Raw genomic sequence first — 19,683 nt, 5'->3', positions numbered from 1 at the left:
CATTCCTTGCGGGATATTCTTTCTCTCTCTCTCACTCTCTCCTCTCTTTCTCTTCACATTCCTTCTAGAAGTCTCTCTCTTTCTCCCTCTCCTGTAATTCAAGTTTCCTCTCTTTCAACTGTAGCTTTGCTAGCAATACCCTGTCAAGATCAGCTTCTAACCCAGTTTCTGCTGCTTCAGATTCAGGGGAAAAGTGGTTGGCCACTAGTTTTAGGAGTTCAGACTTCCTCACCTTGCCATGTACAGTGATCCCACACTGCTCAGCCACTTTCCTCAACTCCTCCTTAGACAATGCTTTTAACTTATCCCAAGTTACTTCACCCTGGCTTGGGGAGCTACTAGCTTCAGTTGCAGACATGTTAGTATCCAAGCGCACAGAACCACAAGAAAACCTGTATTGAAATATTGCTCTTTTTTGATAGGAAACAATTTGGCTTCCCACTTCCAATTTCTCTGGTTTGTGTGAGAGTCAATTCCAGACGCTAGCACGCAAATTTCTGTTACGATCAGGTGAGAAAGGTGTCGAGGGGTCCCTCTGAGCCTTCACCTGGTCTTACTGCAACAAGGTTTAATTTTAAACACACCGTGTTTTTAGCTCCCCCCTAGTGAATCCTTGTTCACTGCTTTCCAATTATAAGTCAAAGAAACCAGCACAAGCAGGTTTTCTTAGTTTTAAAGAAGAAAAGTTGAAATTTATTAAACTTGAACTTAAACTCTAATTCATTTGACGCCTATGGATACACGATGTGCCCATGGTAGCATGCTTATGTGATGCACACATGGGAAAGAGCAGAAGAAAAATAAAGTGGAAATATTTGAGGCAATATCTGAAGAGCTTTTGATATGGTTCTTCGAGTTCACTGCCGAGTCCTTGATTGTAGGTAGATCTTGCTTTTTGTTGGGGCCCAGTATTATTGTTAAACCTTGTTCGCTGTTGGAGACTTTTCTCTCTTGGGGTTCATGTGTTTTGAGTGGATTCAGAGGCTTGTGACAAAGAGATGGGAGCAGACAGGAGAGATCTTCTCAGTCTAGGAGCAAACAGTCTTTCTCCTCAAACTTTGGCTAGTTCAAAAAACTCTGGAACAGCCAGTTAGTCATGTGACCAGCTGGTCCAACCAGTCCTGGCCCGTGTGGATTACATCACACCAGTAGGCCCTGGAATGCACTTCCCCACCCACTCACTGTCCGGTGATCAATATCCTTTGTGAGTTGGATGTGTCGAGCACCGTCTGTTAGTATGCAAATATTTTTCCAGCTGGGGCTGATCTGTTCAACAAGTCATTTCCTCCCTCCAGCAATAGTTCAAAATCAATGTTCATATGACAAAACCAATGTGCCTTATTCTTGGGAGGTGAGGGCCTGCATGACAATGTGGTAAATTATGAAGGAGTGGGCAAAGATGATTCGGGCAAGTTCATTCTAAAATAAATTGATACAGAGCATACAAAATTAAAAATGAAGTTACAAGTAAAGAGGTATAATATTTTTCACACTACAATGATATGTGGCGAATACATATGTTTCTGAAGAGCGAAGGGATTGGGAAAGTGACAAAGTGGTATTGAGATAAGTAAAAGGATGGATTTATTGAGCCTCATGGCCTTCTCCATTAGAGGTTCTCATGTTTTTGTAAGCTGGTCAGCAACATAATCTGAGTATAAAATTTGTACAACCCCAATGTACCCCCAAAATCAAGTAGAGCCCCATTAAAAGGATATTGAGGGTTGGAGCTTTTCATGAAAGTATTCATAAATCTTTTATTTTACTGCCATAGCGAAGCTTGTAGTCCATAATAAGGCTTTCACATTTTCTTACTGTGTAATGTGACTTGGATAATTTAAAAATATATATATATCAGCATTTCTGACAGCAGCTACAGTATTTTATGTAAGTGAAAAGATCCATGGTATCCAATTCACCAAACATATGACTTTACCTAGTGTTTGACAAGAGCTACATGTTGTCTAAATATCTGGTTTGACATCCTTCCATCTATGAAAGATGATGGCCATGCCTAAAACAATCCATTTAGGTGGGGTGTCTTCTCTTGGTGCACCTTTGCTGATGGGTATGAAAGCCAATCCTTGAGAGGCAGGTTCTGCCACAAGTGGTGCACGTAAAGCTGCCAAGTAACGCAGTGAGTTGAGTTGTTTTTGGAGTTGTCGTATGTTGCCAAGCTGCTGTACCCACTGGTCATCATGGTACTGCACGCCAGTCTACAGAATGTGTCACCATTTCCCTCTTTCGCCAGCTAGTGACTCCCAGGTGCAATAGACGACATTTAGGGCCTTCATGTTATACTTGCAAGCATCCTTGAAGTGGAACTTTGGATGCCCCACTGGTCGTTTGGCCCCGGCTACTTCACCATACAGAAGGTCCTTGGGTATGCGACCATCTTACATCCTGCGGATCTGTCTGATCCACCGAAGCTGCCTGTTTAGTGCTAATCCACTTGGGAGCTCTGCCTTTGTGAGGACTGCTGTTTTTGTGATTTTTTTTCCTGCCAGGATATACTCATAATGCACCGCAGACAGCGAAGATGAAAATTATTGAACTTCTTTTCCTGGCAGCTGTAAGTCGCTCATGTTTCACAGCCATACAGCAAAGGTGCTGAGAACACCGGCCTTGGTCCTAAGGGTCAGCTTGGTGTTATCCCATGTGCGTTTTGCGAGTCGGCCAAAAGTGATAGCTGCTTTTTCCTATGTATGTATGGAGCACCTACTATTGTATGGTTTAGATCTGCTAACTCCTTATAGACTGACTGAGTTTTTCTGGTTGCAGTTTTTTTTTTACTAATCATAATTTTAGTACTAAATAACTTTCTAGGAGCATTCAACATCAAAAGTTTGAAGGAGAAGGAATGCGGGAGAGGGAACACCAGTTTCTGTGGTTAATGGGAATGACATGGGATGAGTGCCTCTCCACTCTTTATTGCTGTTGCAGGAATAAGGAATGCTGTTTTGTAGCCCTATTGCGACCTCTCTAAATAAATAAAAACTTAAGGAAATGCTGCAATTACCCTCTAACTGTACAGTTAAATAAAAAAAAATTGTAGTTCTGTCTGTTTTCTGTTCTTGAAGGATGGCAGTAAGCGTGAAAGTTTGTTTTTAACAGTTGGATGACTTCCCAAACTGGGATACTACAACCGGATTTCCAGTGCATAGATTCTAAAGGCAGATGAGCCTGAATGGATTCATTGTATTGTCTACAACCTTTCAAATTACATAATTGTTTAGCATATTGCATTTAAGATGTCGACCATTTCTGTTGTATAATGCTGGCTTTCAGTGAAATCTCCTTGAGATACTGGGATTTTTATAATTAAATTATACTGTTAACACAAGCAACAACTACTTGCATTTATATAGTGCCTTCACATAGAAAAATGTCCCACGGAGCTTTCCAGGATGTTGAGCCAAAGAAGTGGAGGTATGAGGAAGTGAAACTAAAAATAATGTGGATAATGAATTTTATAATTTTTTTTGTAGACCTTCAGGAATTCAAAGCAGTTATATTTGTGTAAAAAATGCACAGGAAAATGCCTGTTTATCTAGCTTGTAATAAGAAGAATTCAGTGCTGTCTTGACTTTTTCTATCCTCAGCTTACTCCTAACAGGGTGGGGGGGATGGGTATTGCTCCTCTTTCTCTTGCTGTGTAGCAAGATTGGCTGCAGTTTACATCTGTGTTGTCAGATAGGAAACAATCAGCTGAGGACTTGTGTTGTCCAGGAAGCATGCAAGAATGTCAAAACAATTTGAAAACTAAAAAAATGCTGAGCCAAGCAGAGCAGTACATAATGACCGGTCAATTTTCAAAGGCAGATCAAAGCGAGTCTAAGAAGGAAAACGTACCTAAAGCTGTTAAGAAATGCTGGCCTGTAAAGTTCTGAATTAAGAAATTTTTTGTTGAGTTGTAATGCCTATTATAATTCTGACTTGAATGTTGATGATCTGTGAGTGAGATTGTTCGTATTAGCTAGCAGAACCCTCTGCTGGTAACATGCTGCACATTGTGTGTCTGAGAAACAATATGCGTACCACTCGGAGTTACAAAAAAATTTGAGGCTGTAGCTTTGCAACGTTAAGAGTTCACCACAGTTGTTAGATCTAAGCTAACCTTATACCAGCTTATCTGCAATGCAGCCATCTAGTGGCAGGCTAATAAGTTATTTAGTTTGTGTTTTTGTAAAATAGAACAATATAGAATACTTCAAGGATCAAATGTTTTTCTTGAAAGAATATTAAAATGTTAGTGGCTGTGTTGGGTTTGTTGACAGCTATTCATAAATTGTGTAGGAATGAAAATAATCTAGCAGTAAATTTATTTTTGGCATTTTTGTCCCCTACTGTTAACTAACCTGTTAAAAATTTAATGTTAATATTTTTTGCTGTGATTCTGATGGTGTCATAAGTAGAAGAGCCAAAAATCTAATCAGATTATGAATATCCTTTTTGTTCAAATAGAAGTTGAAATACTTGAGCTTAATTTTAGGATAAAGTAACTGAGGGGGTTAATGCTTTTATCATTTTAAGCTTGTGGTTAATACTGCCCCTGCTGGTGATATGAAAGTGCAAGCAAACCAGGGTGAGGGAGAGACCACACCACAAAAGATCAGTTTGCAACTTCTTAATTAGAATGACTAAGCACCTTGTTCTTATTCAGGAATACTTTAAAAGTTATATCTGTGGATGGAACATGTAACAGCTGTACAAACACAATTTTATGAAAATGTTATTAATTTTTTTTACCAATAATAAGATTTATTTCAAGTGGTTTAGGAAAAGCTACATCACATGCAAGAGATTTTGACGCCTTATTTTATGTAATCATACTGTACTGAAACATGATGCTTTGTCAAAATGCATTTTATACTACAGTAAAGCATTTTATTATTGTAAATGTAAACATGCAGAATTGAGACAGATGTTACATTGTGCAATACAGAAGTATTCCTGTGGGTGTCTCTTTTCCCTAGTGATTTTATAAAACTAAGCAACAGTGGGTTGCAAAGTGTTCAAAGCATTCAAAGCATGAAAGAGACTTTGTTTTCAGTTATGCCTATTTCTAATTTATTTCACTTGTAATAAAAATGCACTGAATTTTAAAAAACAAATAAAAGCTATTTAAGAAAACTTAAGTATATGAGGAATTAAAGTTAAGGGAAGTCCGTTGTCCAATTCCTTTGTGATAACTTCTTTTGGAAAACTGAATTTTATTCTTGATCAGATTCAACTTTTAAAACTGCCATGTTCAATTATGCTAATAGATGTTGGTTTCTGCAAAATGTGTGGAACAGTCATATTTTAATCAGTAAAATCTGGCTGTAAGTTTAATCAACTCAAAAATTGCAAGTGGACAGAAATGTGAAGACTTTTTAAACTTTGAGAGATTTCTAATTCATCTCATTTTGTTATATATGACTATTTGGGGAGAGATGTTGTGTTTACAGTATTTTGCGTATAAGCTATGAAGGACAACAGTCAATTATTCCAAGTATTTCAGTTGTAATCTGTGTTTGTCAGAAATGAAACTTCGATCTGCATTGAAAGCAGTTATAGATCAGGTAAAATTTGGACAGGCTTGGGTGAACAGCAGTACGTCACCTCCAGAAAGGTTAAAAAATGTGGTATTATAGCTCGAAGTAAATAACTTTCAGAAAATGCCATTGATTGTGTGAAATGCATGAATTATTTTTAAAAATGCACCGCAGTATCTTTGTTTTATTTAAAGACAGTTCTGTTATGCTTTTCTAACACGGAAATCACTTTTCATTTTAGAAATTGCCCAAATATGTCTTTCATAAAGACTAATCGAGAAAAGGGAGAAGAAAACACCTTTCACACAATCAAGTTAATTGAAAGATCACCTAAAAGCAAAAGGAGGAAATTGCAGAATTCCAGCCCAGATTTGTGGACAGCAACGGTGCTGAAGAGATGATCACTCCAGAGATACCAGTGTTACAGTAAGTACATTTTTAGATGATCAGAACATTGAAACAAATATTTCAAGAATATCTGAAATAAGCAAAGTGCTGGAAGTACTCAGCGGGTCTGGCAGCATCCGTGGAGAGAGAAGCAGAGGTAACGTTTCAGGTCTGTGACGTTTCATCACTTCAGAATTTCAAGAATATCTGTTCTTCAGCTCAGGACACAAATTTGTGGGAGGACTGCAGTGGCATTTCTTGAAATTAAAGCTTCACTTTGTTCCTGTAAATTATGATAGTTCCTATAATTTTTTTTTTTAAGTTTCGTACATTCTTTTATTTTGTTTACAGTTTGCAACCAAAATGCATTGAAAACTCTTGTTACATGACCAGTATTTTAAAAGCTACAAAAAAGCATTCAAATTGTTTAATCAAAGTCAATTTATAAAAGCAAATTGATTTATTCAAATTGTAAAAATATTGTCAACACTTATGTAATTTTCCCATGTGTTTGGCTTTATCAGTATTCATTTTTAAAAATCTAACCATTGCACACAGCCAGTTTCCATTCTTTAAGAAGTTTTTTGTGAAATATGTTTTTTCTGTTCTGAATATTTTTGTTCAAACAATAAATGCTCAATACCTCATCAAGCAAACTTGTTTGGATTAGATCAGCTCAACTTAAGGATGCATTTATATTATAAGTTAAAAGTTAAATATGAAATGTAAGTCCAAGATTAAGGATTGGTATGACTCAAGAGCGAAGGGTAGAGAGATTACTTCTTCGCTGTCAGGTCAGACCCTGATACTGGATTCAATCTGGATTTCCACGTCTACTGATAGTTGGTTAATGTGAAGCAAAGCCACTTTGCATTGACACAATAGTTGTAGTGAAGGTTCCCTCTAACATGCACAGCTGAAATTGAAGCATCTTGTGATAATGACCATTCCTACTGTTGTTAATTGAATGCAGTCAAACTCTTGTGCTCGATACCTCTACCTGGACAGTTCTCTTGATTATCATTCGTGTTTTGGTTCTAACAGGAAACATTCCAAAAGATAAGATCATGTTATGATCACCTGGTTCATGTATTAATTTTCTAGAGGTAACCTTTAATTTGGGAATTGATTTTTTTTAATGCATGACAAAAAAAAACCTTGTTTTAGAAGCTGACAAACAAACCTAGGGTGGTTACAAATCAAAGGGTGGCCCATGTTTATTTAGTAAGGTCAAAATGGGAAGTAAGAAGACCCTAAACAATGGGAACCTCTCAACTTCTTGATGGAGAATGGTGTCTGCAGCTGCTTTAATCAGGGGTTTAAATTATTGCTATGATTTGCCAGAACAAAGAGAAGATTTGGAAATACTTTAAATTTCTATCTGGGACATTCTCTGTGTACCACATTGCTATGGAGATAGATAAGGCAGGGGGTGCCTGTTGGTGTTTTGATCGGTGTGCTGGCTGACAGGCTGTTGGTCACAGAGAAAGCAGTTGGCTTCAAATAGGCTGTTGGTCACAGAGAAAGCAGTTCATTTTGGGAGCAGCTGGGCTCAGGAGCAAAGAGGCCATCAGGAACTGGGGTGATTCCGTTTTGAGTAAGGTCTATGCTCAAGCTGGGAAATCCAAATTCGGAAGATTTTATACCTCAGAAGATAACAGAGAAATTAAAGAAATCAAAGTGAAATCCTGAAAGCTGTGGTACTCTTTGAATTGGTCCCAGGAGAAGTGAACAAACTGCCAAGGTCCTGTAACGTATAGGGGAACTCTTGGGGTGGAAGTAACAGTCAAACAGGAGTGTTCTGTTGAGATTTAGAGTTTAAAGTATACGTCTTCATGTTCTGTTAAGATTTCAAGTTGAAAGTATGTTTCCAAATTGTACTGTTAAGTTAGTAGTGTTTTGATTTGTTTAACGCTTGTGAAGTTTTTGTTTAAAACGTGAAATCTTATGGCGTAATGTTTTCAGTAATAACTGGGAATTCAACTTTCTCTTGTAAAGGTTGATGGTCCCTAATGGGATCGTAACAGTAACCTAAGTACTGTATATACTAAGTACTGATATCCCCATGTAACCGTCTCTCTTTTAATACAATGTGAAAATTGCATTCTAATGCACCTTCATTACATAATGTTTGCTGTGTGAAATAATTGAAGTAAACATGCTCTGGTAATGTCCTGGAGTGTATCATCATCTTCGCTTTGGTATCATATACTGTGTATTAAATACTGCCTCTGCTAAATTCGAAAGAAATGAAGTTTTAAGCAAGGAGGTCTGAAAGCAGATGGATCATACTGATGCCAGTGCTATAATAGAATGGACTTTGCTCCACTGTATCACTTTTCATATGAATTGTTTTTATTGGCTTTCACAGAGGAACCCTTAATTACAATATTTTCATTGTATTTTTGCTTCTTAAATACCATGTGGAACACATCTATGAATAAGGAGTTAACATTTATGCATTTTACCCTTTTCCTTCTGATTCTTTGTAACTTTGATTTTTATAGTTGCTGTTTAAATAATAAGTGCTGCCTTGTACTCAGCATCCAACTGTGATGCTTCACTCTTTCAAATAGTGTCCTTATTTTGTATGACAACTTATTAAAAAGACATGAGGCAAAATATATGTGTGGTAGATCTTTAGTCTTTAAATGTGCTTGCTTTGTATACATGAGTTTACACTGAATTCCAAATAATTTTAAATTACAGAATATAGTTATTCCATAGTACTGAGAACTCAGATAATTGCTTTATCCATTGTGTAGTGGTGGTAATTGGAAGAATTGAAATATAAATTTAAGCAGATACAGTCACACTTTGTATTTCTTTTGATTTAAAATTACATTTTGTGATCTTTAACAGGGAGTCCACCAATGAAACAACCATTCATACCGATGTTACCAGTGAATTCGATGACCCAGAGGCAAAAGGGCGGAAGCGCAGAGCTCGCGGTCCTGGCAGGCCCCCGGTATGAATTTTTAAAAATTGTATTGATATTGTTTTATCATTAAAAATCTCACATTGGTGTGATCTGCATTAATAAGCTTATGCTGGAGGCACCCAGAGCTAAGGAAGTGGATAAATCTATCAATTAAAACATCAGAGTAATGCAGCTCGTATAAGGGCACAGCATTTCAAATATTCTTATTTGTAAAAATGGAGGACATTCTACACCAAATTTGATGGCAGTCATTTGTTGTTTCTAATTCCATAATACATTATAGTCTGCTTGTTAGAATAATCCATTTGTTCTTTACATCTTAGTAATCCCTAGTGCACTGAAGTCGCATTTCTGCATATATATATATTTTTTTTCATTCTTGGGATGTGAACATTGTAATGTCAGCATTTATTGCCCATCCCTAGTTGCCCTTGAGAAAGTGATAGCCCTTCTTGAACCGCTGCAGCCCCTGTGGTGAAGGTACATCTACAATTATGATAGGTTGGGAGTTCCAGGTTTTTGACCCAGTGACAATAAGAACTGTGAAATTCATTAAAGTCAGGATAGTGTGTGACTTGGAGGTGTTCCCATGCACCTACTGCCCTTGTCGAAGTTGGTGCGAGGCACTGCAGTGCATCTTGTGGTAAGGAACATTTGCGTCAAGTAATAACACAAGAAACGGGAACAGGAGGAGACTGTAAAGCCCTTTGAGCTTGCTCAGCCATTCAATGCAATCATGACTGTTCTTCTGCCTCTACTCCACTTTCCCGCCCACTCCCCAAAACCCTTGATTCCCCAAGAGACCAAAAATCTATCTATCTCAGCCACGAATACTGACAACGATGGAGCATCTGCAACCCTCTGGGGTAGAGAATTCCAAAGATTCACACGCCTCTGAGTGAAGAAATTTCTCCTCATCTCCTAAATGATTAACTTCTTATCCTGAGATGTGACCCCATGTTCTAGATTCCCCAGGCAGGGGAAACAACTGCTCAGTCTCTACCCTGTCAAGCCTCTTCAGAATCTTGTATGTTTCAATGAGATTACCCGACGTTCTTCTAAAGTCCAGAGAATATAGGCCCAATTTGTGGAGTCAATTATGGCACAGGAGAAGGCCATTTGGCCCATCAATTCCATGCCAGCTCTCCACAGAGCTATGCAATCAGTCCCATTTCCTGACTCGTTCCCATAGCCCTGCAAGTCTACTACTCTCAGGTGGCCATCTAACCTCTTAAAGTCATTGATCGTCTCTGCTTCCACCACCATTGTGGGCAACGAGTTCCAGGTCATTACCATCCGCTGCATATAAATGTGCTTCCTCATTCCCATTGCATCTTTTGCCTAAAACCTTCAATCTGTGCCCCTAATCCTTGTACCATTTGTTAATGGGAACAATTTTTCCTTGTCTAACTTATCTAAACCTGTCATAGTCTTATCTACAATTCTGTTAAATCTCCCCTCAATCTCCTTTGTTCTAAGGAGAACAAACCAGTTTATTCCAACATTACCTTGTAATTAAAATCCCCCATCCCTGGAACGATTCTAGTAAATCTCCTTTACACCCTCTCAAGGAGCCTCACATTTTGCCTAAAGTGCGGTGACCGGAACTGGACACAATATTCTAGTTGGGGCCTAACCAGAGCTTTATAAAGGTTCAGCATAACTTTCCTGCTTTTGTACTCAATGTCTCTATTTATAAAGCTCAAGATTCCACATGCTTTACTAACCACTCTGTCAATATGTCTTGTCACCTTCAAAGATCGATGCACATGCACCCCCAGGTCCCTCTGTTCCTGCTCACTCTTTAGTTTACAACTGTACCATTAAGTATATATTGCCTCTCCCTATTCCTTCTGCCAAAATGCATTACCTCACACTAGTCAGTATTAAATTCCATATGCCATCTGTCTGCCCATTCTGCTAGCATATCTATATCCTGTTGCAAGCAGTCCATATCATCCTCACGGTTGGCCTCACCTCCAAGTTTGATGTCATCAGCAAATTTTGAGATTCTACTCCCTATTCCAAGATCCAAGTCATTTATATAAAGCAAAAAAAAAAGCAGTTGTCACAGCACTGACTCTTGGGGAACACCAATGTCTACCATCCTCCAGTCTGAAAAGCAACCATTTACTCTGACTCGCTGTTTTCTGTCCTTAAGCCATTTTTTAAAATCCAACTGGGCACTGACCCTCCTAATCCATGAGCCTCAATTTTGTAAACCAGTCTTGTATGCGGTACCTTATCAAATGCTTTCTTAAAGTCCATATAAACCATATCCGCATTACCTTCATCAGCTTTTTCTGTTACTTCATCAACAAATTCAGTTACATTAGTCAAGCATGATCTGCCTTTACAAATCCATGCTGGCTATCCTTAATTAACTCGAATCTCTCTAAGTGTCTGTTGATGTTTTCCCTGATTATTGTTTCTAAAATCTTACCCACCATTGATAAACTAGCTGGCCTGTAGTTGCTAGGTCTGTCCTTACACCCTTTCTTGAATAAGGGTGTCACATTTGCCACTCTCAAATCCTCTGGCACCTCCTCCATATTCAGGCAAGATTTGGCAAGCCCTTCCGCTATCTCTATGCCCTCTTCCTTATGCAACCTGGGATGCAAGCCATCTGGACCAGGTGACTTATCCACGCGAAGCATAACCAACATTTTTAGTACCTTTCCCTCGCTTAATTTTTACCCTATCCATTGCCTCTACTCTCTCCATTTGTTTTGATATTTTGTCAGCCTCCATTTCCTTAGTGAACACTGATACAAAGCACTCATTAAGTATATTATCCTAGACTTGGTGTGAGTTCCAAGACACAGACAGTAGGGTTTTGGATGATATCAAGTTTGCGGAGAGTAGAATGTGGGAGACCATCCAGGACTATAGTGGGATGGTGGAAGCTCATCTTGGGGTCAAATGTCACACCAACGTTGCAAAGAGGCTGGCTTAATCTTAGGCTGTTGCCAGGGAGAGGGATGGAGTCAGTAGCTAGGGAGCAGAGTTTGGAGTGGGGGCCAAAAAGAATGGCTTCAGTCTTCCCAATATATCGTTGGAGGAAATAGCTACTCATCTAGTAATGGACTTTGGATCAAGAGCCTGATAATTTAACAACAGTGGAGAAATCAAGAGAAGTGGTGGTGAGGTAGAGCTGACTGTCATCAGCATACATGTGAAAACTGACACTGCATTCGGATGATGTTGCCAAGGGGCAGCACGCAGATGAGAAATAGGAGGGGAACACCAGAGGTAACGATGCGGGAGCAGGAACAGAAGCCATTGCAAGTAATTCTCTGGCTCTAATTCTTCTGTTCATCCACCTCATGCTTCATCGAACCAAAGAATTTGCAAGCTGATTTTTTGGAAGCAGGATGCAGCGAGTAGATGTTCTGCAGCTAATGAAGGAAAGTGTTCCAAAGACATTGCTGGTGTCTTTAGTTAGATGAGCAAGGTGGACTTTGCTGATCATTACTGACTATGTCCTGCCTCCTCGCAACCACTTGCTTGCCTCTTGTGCAGTCTGGTAAATGCTCTGTCAGGAAACGCATGAAATCTGAAGGACGTTGCTGGTTTTCAAAGATGAGCTTCTCTGCTTTCTCATCATAAGATAACCCTCTGAACCCAGGAACCAATCTAGTGAACCTTCGCTGTACTGCCTCCAATGCAAATATATCATTCCTTAGATATGGAGACCAGAACTGCGTACAGTCCTCCAGGTGTGGTCTCACCAAAGCCCTATACAAATGTAGCAAGACTTCCTTATTCTGGTACTCCAATTCCTTTGAAATAAAAGCCTACATGCCATTTGCCTTCCAAATTGCTTGCTGTACCTGCATGCTAACTTTGTGTTTCATGTACAAGTACATCCAAGTCTCTGTATATCGACATTTAAATGTTTCACGCCTTTTAAAAAATATTCTGTTTTTCTATTCTTACTACCAAGGTGAATAACCTCATATTTCCCCCCTTAATACTCTATTTGCTACCTTGTAGCCCACTTTACATCTCTGCAATAAAAGCAAAATACTGCTGATGCTGGAAGTCTGAAATAAAAACAAAGTGCTGGAAATATCCAGCAGGACTGGTAGCATCTGTGGAGAGAGAAACAAGTTAGCGTTTCAGATCTGTGACCTGATGAAAGGTCACAGACCTGAAACGTTATCTCTTACTCTGTCCACAAATGCTGCCATACCTGTTGAGTATTTCCAACACTTCCTGTTTTTATATCTCTTTGCAGCATCTTTGTGTCTTCCTCACAGCTTACATTCCTACCTGACTTTGTATCATCAGCAAACCTGGATACATTACTCTCGGTCTCTTCGCCTAAGCATTAATATAGATTGTCAATACCTGAGGCTCTAATACCGATCCTTGCGGCACTCCACGAGTTACAGCCTGCCAACTTGAAAATGCCCCGTTTATCCCAAATCTCTGCTTCCTGTGCATTAACCAATCCTCCGTCTGTGCTAATATGTTGCCACCAATTCCATGAGCCCTTAACTTAAGTATTAACCTTTTGTGTGTATTGAATACCTTTTAGAAATCCAAGTTTAATACATTTACTGGCTCCCCTTTATCCACTCTACTAGTTACATCCTCAAAAAGACTAATAAATTTGTCAAACACAATTTCCCTTTCGCAAGACCCTGTTGACTTTGTCTGATCATACGAATTAGGAGGAGTAGGCCACTCGGCCCCTCGAGCCGGCTCCGCCATTCAACAAAATCATGGCTGATCTGATTGTAACCACAACTCCACATTCCTGCCTACCCCCGATAACCTTTCACCCCCTTGCTTATTAAGAAACTATCTATCTCTGCCTTAAAAATATTCAAAGAATCTGCTTCCTGTGCCTTTTGAGGAAGAGTGTTCCAAGGACTTATGACCCTCATCACTTTCTAAGTGCATTGTTCAAACTTCCTTGATAATAGATTCTGGCATTTTCCCGACAGCTGATGTCAGGCTAAATGACCTGTAGTTCCCTTATTTCTCTCTCCCTCCATTTGCTAATTTCCATACCGCTGCGACCATTCTAGAATCTGGAGAATTTTGGAAAATCATAACCAGTGCATCCACTATCTCTGCAGCTACCTCTTTTAGAACTCTCAGATGTCGGCCAGAGTACTGGGCTAATGGGAAGATTCTTGTTAGTGTAGATGAGCAGAGAGATCTTGGTGTCCAGGTGCATAAATCCCTGAAGGTTGCTAACCAGGTTAATAGGGCTGTCAAGAAGGCATATGGTGTGTTAGCTTTTATTAGTAGGGGGGTCGAGTTTCGGAGCCACGAGGTCATGCTGCAGCTGTACAAGACTCTGGTGAGACCGCACCTGGAGTATTGCGTGCAGTTCTGGTCACCGCATTATAGAAAGGATGTGGAAGCTATGGAAAGGGTGCAGAGGAGATTTACTAGGATGTTGCCTGGTATGGAGGGAAGGTCTTACGAGGAAAGGCTGAGGGACTTGAGGTTGTTTTCGTTGGAGAGAAGGAGGAGGAGAGGTGACTTAATAGAGACATATAAGATAATCAGAGGGTTAGATAGGGTGGATAGTGAGCGTCTTTTTCCTCGGATGGTGATGGCAAACACGAGGGGACATAGCTTCAAGTTGAGGGGTGATAGATATAGGACAGATGTGAGAGGTAGTTTCTTTACTCAGAGAGTAGTAAGGGCGTGGAATGCCCTGCCTGCAGCAGTAGTAGATTCGCCAACTTTAAGGGCATTTAAGTGGACATTGGATAGACACATGGATGAAAATGGAATAGTATAGGTCAGATGGTTTCACAGCTCGGTGCAACATCGAGGGCCGAAGGGCCTGTACTGCGCTGTAATATTCTAATTCTAATGGAATTGTCGGATTTTAGTCTCTTAAATTTCTCCAATACCTTTTCTCTGCTGATATTAATTATCTTACGTTCCTCACTTTTATTAGCTCCTTGGTTGCCCATTATTGCTGGTATGTAATTTGTGTCTTCTGATGTGAAGACAAACACAATATATTTGATTTCCCCTTTTCACTGTCCTTTTTACCTGCTCTTGGGTGGCTTTCAGGTTCTTGGTACTTCTCACACAACAGCTACTGGCATAAAACTTCAATTAAAAATTCTCATCTACAGGGAATCCAACCATCATTAGATAAATCCAATAACAATTGTAGAAGTCATGTGATTTAATAGCTATCATCTCAAAATATCGTGATCAAACTTCCAGGAGTGCTTCCAACCAGAGTTAGCAACCTTATTCCATCTGTACATGATAAGCTACTGTTACAGTCAAGTGAGATGGGGTTGAAGGGCTTCCCTCTTTTCCCTCTTGTTCGACCACAACAAGTTTAATTCTTTTTTAAAGTGGATATACTGGCCAATTCAGTAGATGTTTGATGACTTACTTGGGATGATCATAACAAGAACCAATTGGACATATTTTCTTGAGTTAATAAAGAAAGAGATGAACATTATTGTACCTAAACCGAACAATAAAATAATAAACAATGTGCCAACTTTCAGTGTCTCACACACAAATAGTGTGGGGAAAGATAGATTTAAGTTAGAATCCATAAAAAAGGTATACAATCTGTGAAGTTTGGTGATTCAGCTGGCTTCTGGCTAAATTCAGTGGCCCTGAGGCTTTTAGTTTGAAGAGGTAGATGACTGGTTTGGTGAGTCGCTTGGAGATAGCGATGCGGATGATTTCTTCCAATGGGGTTTCTGATTGTAGTCGGAGTATGCAAAGGTGGTCAGTCAACAGCAGGATTTGAAAGCTTTCAAGCTGGAATGGAGAAGGAGAGAGAGAGGGCTCCCCACTTAGGATCTGCACATGTCAGAGTCCAGTTGCTTCTCCTTTGCTGCAGAGAAAACACAAGCTTAAAACCACAGATGACAGACACTTATTCAAACATAGCAGTTAGCAGTATTTCTCTGCTTGCTGAGAGAACAGATAGTTCCTTTAAACTTCCTGGGTCTTGGTTCTTGCTGGGTTATTAGCAAACATTTCATGTCTCTCCTCTCAGTCCTTTGCAATGTAGGATACAGTGTAGCAAATTAGGTGATCATCTTAAAATGAAAGGATGACTTTGCTGGCAGCTTGTCTTTTAGAAATATATCTTTAAAAAAAAAACAAATTCAGATCTGCAGCCAGTGGATTAAAGAAAATTATGATTCAACAAAACACATTGGTGTAACACTACTAACAGCCCCCTATCCGCCCCAAGCACATCAAACATTAGCAGCTGCAGCGTAAGGAGTGAGAGATTCCCAGGCAAGGGTCTGTGGACATTAATTCTGCCCCCGCCCCCTTCACTTTGGCTGGGATTGCCCGCCCTCCAGCTACCTCACCTTGTTCCTACTGCCAAAATATCAGATCCCAGGATCAGAGCATCCCTCCCTCAAAATAAAAATGACCCAAGGATAGCAATGTGTGTGTCAGCTGAGGCTTAATAGATAGCACTGTTTCACTTCTGAGTCAGAAGGCTCTAGGTTCAAGTCCCACTGTCGGAGTTGAGCACAAAAATCAAGGCTCACACTCCAGTGCAGTCCTGAGGGGCTGCTGCACTCAGAAGTGCCATCTTTTAGATGAGAAGTTAAACCGAGGCCCTGTCTGTCCTCTCAGGTGGATGTAAAAGATCCTATGGCACTATTTTGAAGAATAGCAGGGAGTTATCCCCAGTGTCCTGGAGCCAATATATATCCCTCAATCAACATCGCAAAAACAGAGTATCTGGTTATTATCATGTTGCTGTTTGTGGGAGTTTGCTGTGCATAAATGGGCTGCCGCATTTCCTTCAACGACTACATTTCAAAAGTACTTCATTGGCTGTAAAGCGTCCAGTGGGTGTGAATGGCACTATATAAATCCAAATTTTCCTCCTTCCAATGAATTATGGAACCCAACAAACAAAGAATGAACTGAAATCACATGCTGCTGGCAGGGCTGCAGAATCAGGGATGATATTGGGTAAGTTCGGATAAAAGGGAAGGAATACAGCCAATCCTGGAATATCTTAATTCATCCAGTTTATTGTATATACGATCATTTTGAAAATAAGGACAGCTGCAGATAAAGGATACCTGATACAAGTCCTTTAGGTGTCTGTAAGTAATTTACTGTATTAGTTTGACAACAGACTGACAGTCCTGTTTGACTCCGAGTTGTGCTTTAAAACCCCACATCCCAGTCATCACTAAGACTGCCCAATTCCAGCATCTGCCTTTGCTCCCAACTCCCATTGAACCCTGTCAACTTCAGGCTCAATTGCTCCAACCATTTTCATCGGATACTCAAATACCACCTTACATCATCTCCAGCTCGTCAAATTCTGCTGCATCCTATTTTGCACTATGTTCCACAGTCTTACCTCTGCCTTGCTTACTCCCATTGGCGCCCTGTTCCCCAGTACCTTGAATTCAAATACCTTGTTCTTCTTTATAAGTTCTTCTATAGCCTGACCCTTTGTTACTTCTGCAACCTTTCTAGCTCTATTTTAGATCACAGTGCCACATATATATATTATAAACATTTTTTTTATATTTTTGTTTTATTCCTCACCTGCATTTATTGCCTAAAAGAGGATAATGCATCTTATCTTGTGGAATGGAATGTCACTGCCTTTTACATCATGGTTTCTTGTGCTGTAGCAGTTTTCTTTTTCATGTCAGATGGATAGAAGTGGGGCCAGGCCTTGGGATTGGAGCAAAAACAGGCCTGGGAATATAACTGCGTAGTGTCTCAGCAGGGAGGGTTCAGTGAGAGACAGCTGAAGACAAAACTGAGTAGAGAGCTATGGGAGGGTGAAAAGTGGCTGAACAAAACAGCTGCAGAGGGTGGAGAACTGAAGATTCATCAGCATGCTTATGCCCCTGGAGTGATGCACATACTGTTAGATTCCTGTGGGGCAAGCTTTAAAGTGTGGGTAAAAGTAATGCTAATGGGGGAAATTATTGATTTTGTGTTTTGGGGTGGGACATGGAGTGATTGGAAAGAAGAAGAGGGAAGTTTATGGATACCTTTGTTGTTTAAGTTATGCTAATTATGTGCAAGTTTACTTTTTGGGGTGCATAGTGGATGGTAATGGTATATCCCAAGAAATTGTTTTGATTAAGCTGATCACCTGCTATCAAATCAGAAGTGGCAGTACCCAAATGGTTAAGGACTTTGCTTTGGTTCCTTCTAATGAAATCAGATTGGTTGAAAGATCAGATTTTAAGGATGGAGTCAACACTGAGATGTGATAAAAAAAAAAGACAGACTTGCATTTATGTAGTGCCTTTTACAGCTGTCAGACCTCCCAAAGCACCTCACAGTCAATGAGTACTTTTGAAGTGTAGTCATTGTTGTAGTGTAGGAAATGCTGCAGCCAGCTTGTGCATGTACAGCAATATGATAATGACCAGATAAACTGCTTTTGTGATGTTGATTGATAAATATTGGCCCCAGGATACCAAGGATAATTCCCCTGCACATTTTCGAAGTAGTTCTACGATATCTTTTACATCCACGTAAGAGGGCAGGCAGAGCCTCAATTCAATGTCTCATCCGAAAGGCAGCACTCTCTCAATGCTGCAGTGGAGTGTCAGCTTTGATTTTTTTTTGTGCTCATGTCCTGTAGTGGGACTTGAACCACAACCTTGTGACTCAGAGGCAAGAGTGTTACTATCTGAGCCACAGCTGACAATGTGATTGGTTGAGAAGACAGTGGCCTCTGATTCTGCAGTCTGGTGGAAGTGAAGAAACACAAGACTATACGTGGGCGCATACGAGATTTAAAGAAGTATACAGATTGCTTTTCTGGTTGCCGAACATACCAGGAAATGGCTTTCAAAAGAAAAAGCATAAGCTTGTTGGAATGGTTGCTTGTTTAATTGCAGGGCTAGAGTATTTTTTTATCCCTGCAAAAGAGGTGATTGATCGATTTGGACATCTGTTGGAAATCTGTAAGCAAGTTCTATCTAGTGATGTAGAATTGGACAACAGTACTTGGTAGGTTCCCTGAGAAATTTGGGCAAGGTGGATGGTGGCCTTTCAATTTAAGGAGGTCACTTTTATCTATCCATCGGTGTGCGTAGATGGATATAGAACCGATGTTTGAGGACCAAGCTGAGGAAGAGGAAGGCAAGTTTGGAAAATAAGACATTTGCAATGTTCAATCTGTGCAACTGTGATGTAGTGTAGAGCCACGCCAGCCAATAAGGTCCTGGGTTTGAATCCAGACTGCTGTTGTGGTACCATATGGTTGAGACACTCCATTCAAGGGAGGAGGAATCCTGATCGGTTCCTTTCGAGCACAGCCAACAAAGTTGGCAGTCTTACACAGGTGAAGGAAGGTTAGTTTTGTATTTGTTCTGACTAAAGTTTAATAGGGTGCCTTTAGTTTCATGGCTGGTTCATTACTTTACAACAACGGTACATTCACTTAACTGCTCACATTTGGTTTAACATAAATTTTTGTTCATAAATCTTTGTTTCCAGTTAATTGTGGAAATCGCCTGTAAGTGTCCTTTGAATATACTGAGTTTTCTTGAAATTTTAATAACTCAGCTAAGTGAAATGTAAAAATACTCAAATTTTGAATGTGCCCTTTTTCATTTAAAAAAGTCTCTTTGTTCTCTTTTTCCAAGACTGCTAAGAAGGCAAGACGTACTCCAGGAGAGAAAAGTCGTGCAGGAACAGGTGGCAGAGCAAGTCAGGGAAAGGCTAATGGTCACCATCAACAAAATGGAGAAATTGAACCTGTCACACTGTTTGAGGTGGTGAAAATGGGAAAGAGTGCCATGCAGGTAAATGAAAAATAAAATATTTTACGGACCTTTCCTCTCGATCTATTTT

The 19,683-nt window shown here is 39.8% G+C and overlaps 1 protein-coding gene across 3 annotated transcripts in view; it reads left to right on the top strand.

Moving 5' to 3' along the window:
* stag1a (STAG1 cohesin complex component a) overlaps positions 1–19,683 on the top strand; it is a 246,933-nt gene that overhangs the window by 144,390 nt on the left and 82,860 nt on the right. For 2 of the 3 annotated variants that reach the window (XM_068042016.1, XM_068042017.1), the window contains 3 exons: positions 5,779–5,963; positions 8,787–8,892; positions 19,476–19,634. In XM_068042016.1, coding sequence (XP_067898117.1) covers positions 5,935–5,963; positions 8,787–8,892; positions 19,476–19,634 — 294 coding nt within the window. In that variant the 5' untranslated portion in view covers positions 5,779–5,934. Of the gene's footprint in view, positions 1–3,790; positions 3,879–5,778; positions 5,964–8,786; positions 8,893–19,475; positions 19,635–19,683 lie in introns of those variants that run through there. The other variant, XM_068042018.1, reaches the window with a different exon arrangement.

The sequence above is a fragment of the Heterodontus francisci genome, chromosome 11, assembly GCF_036365525.1.
Source record: "Heterodontus francisci isolate sHetFra1 chromosome 11, sHetFra1.hap1, whole genome shotgun sequence".
In the NCBI taxonomy this organism is placed as follows: domain Eukaryota; kingdom Metazoa; phylum Chordata; class Chondrichthyes; order Heterodontiformes; family Heterodontidae; genus Heterodontus; species Heterodontus francisci.
The sequence above is the reverse complement of the archived record's forward strand: the minus strand, read 5'-3'. Positions and strand labels throughout refer to the sequence as shown.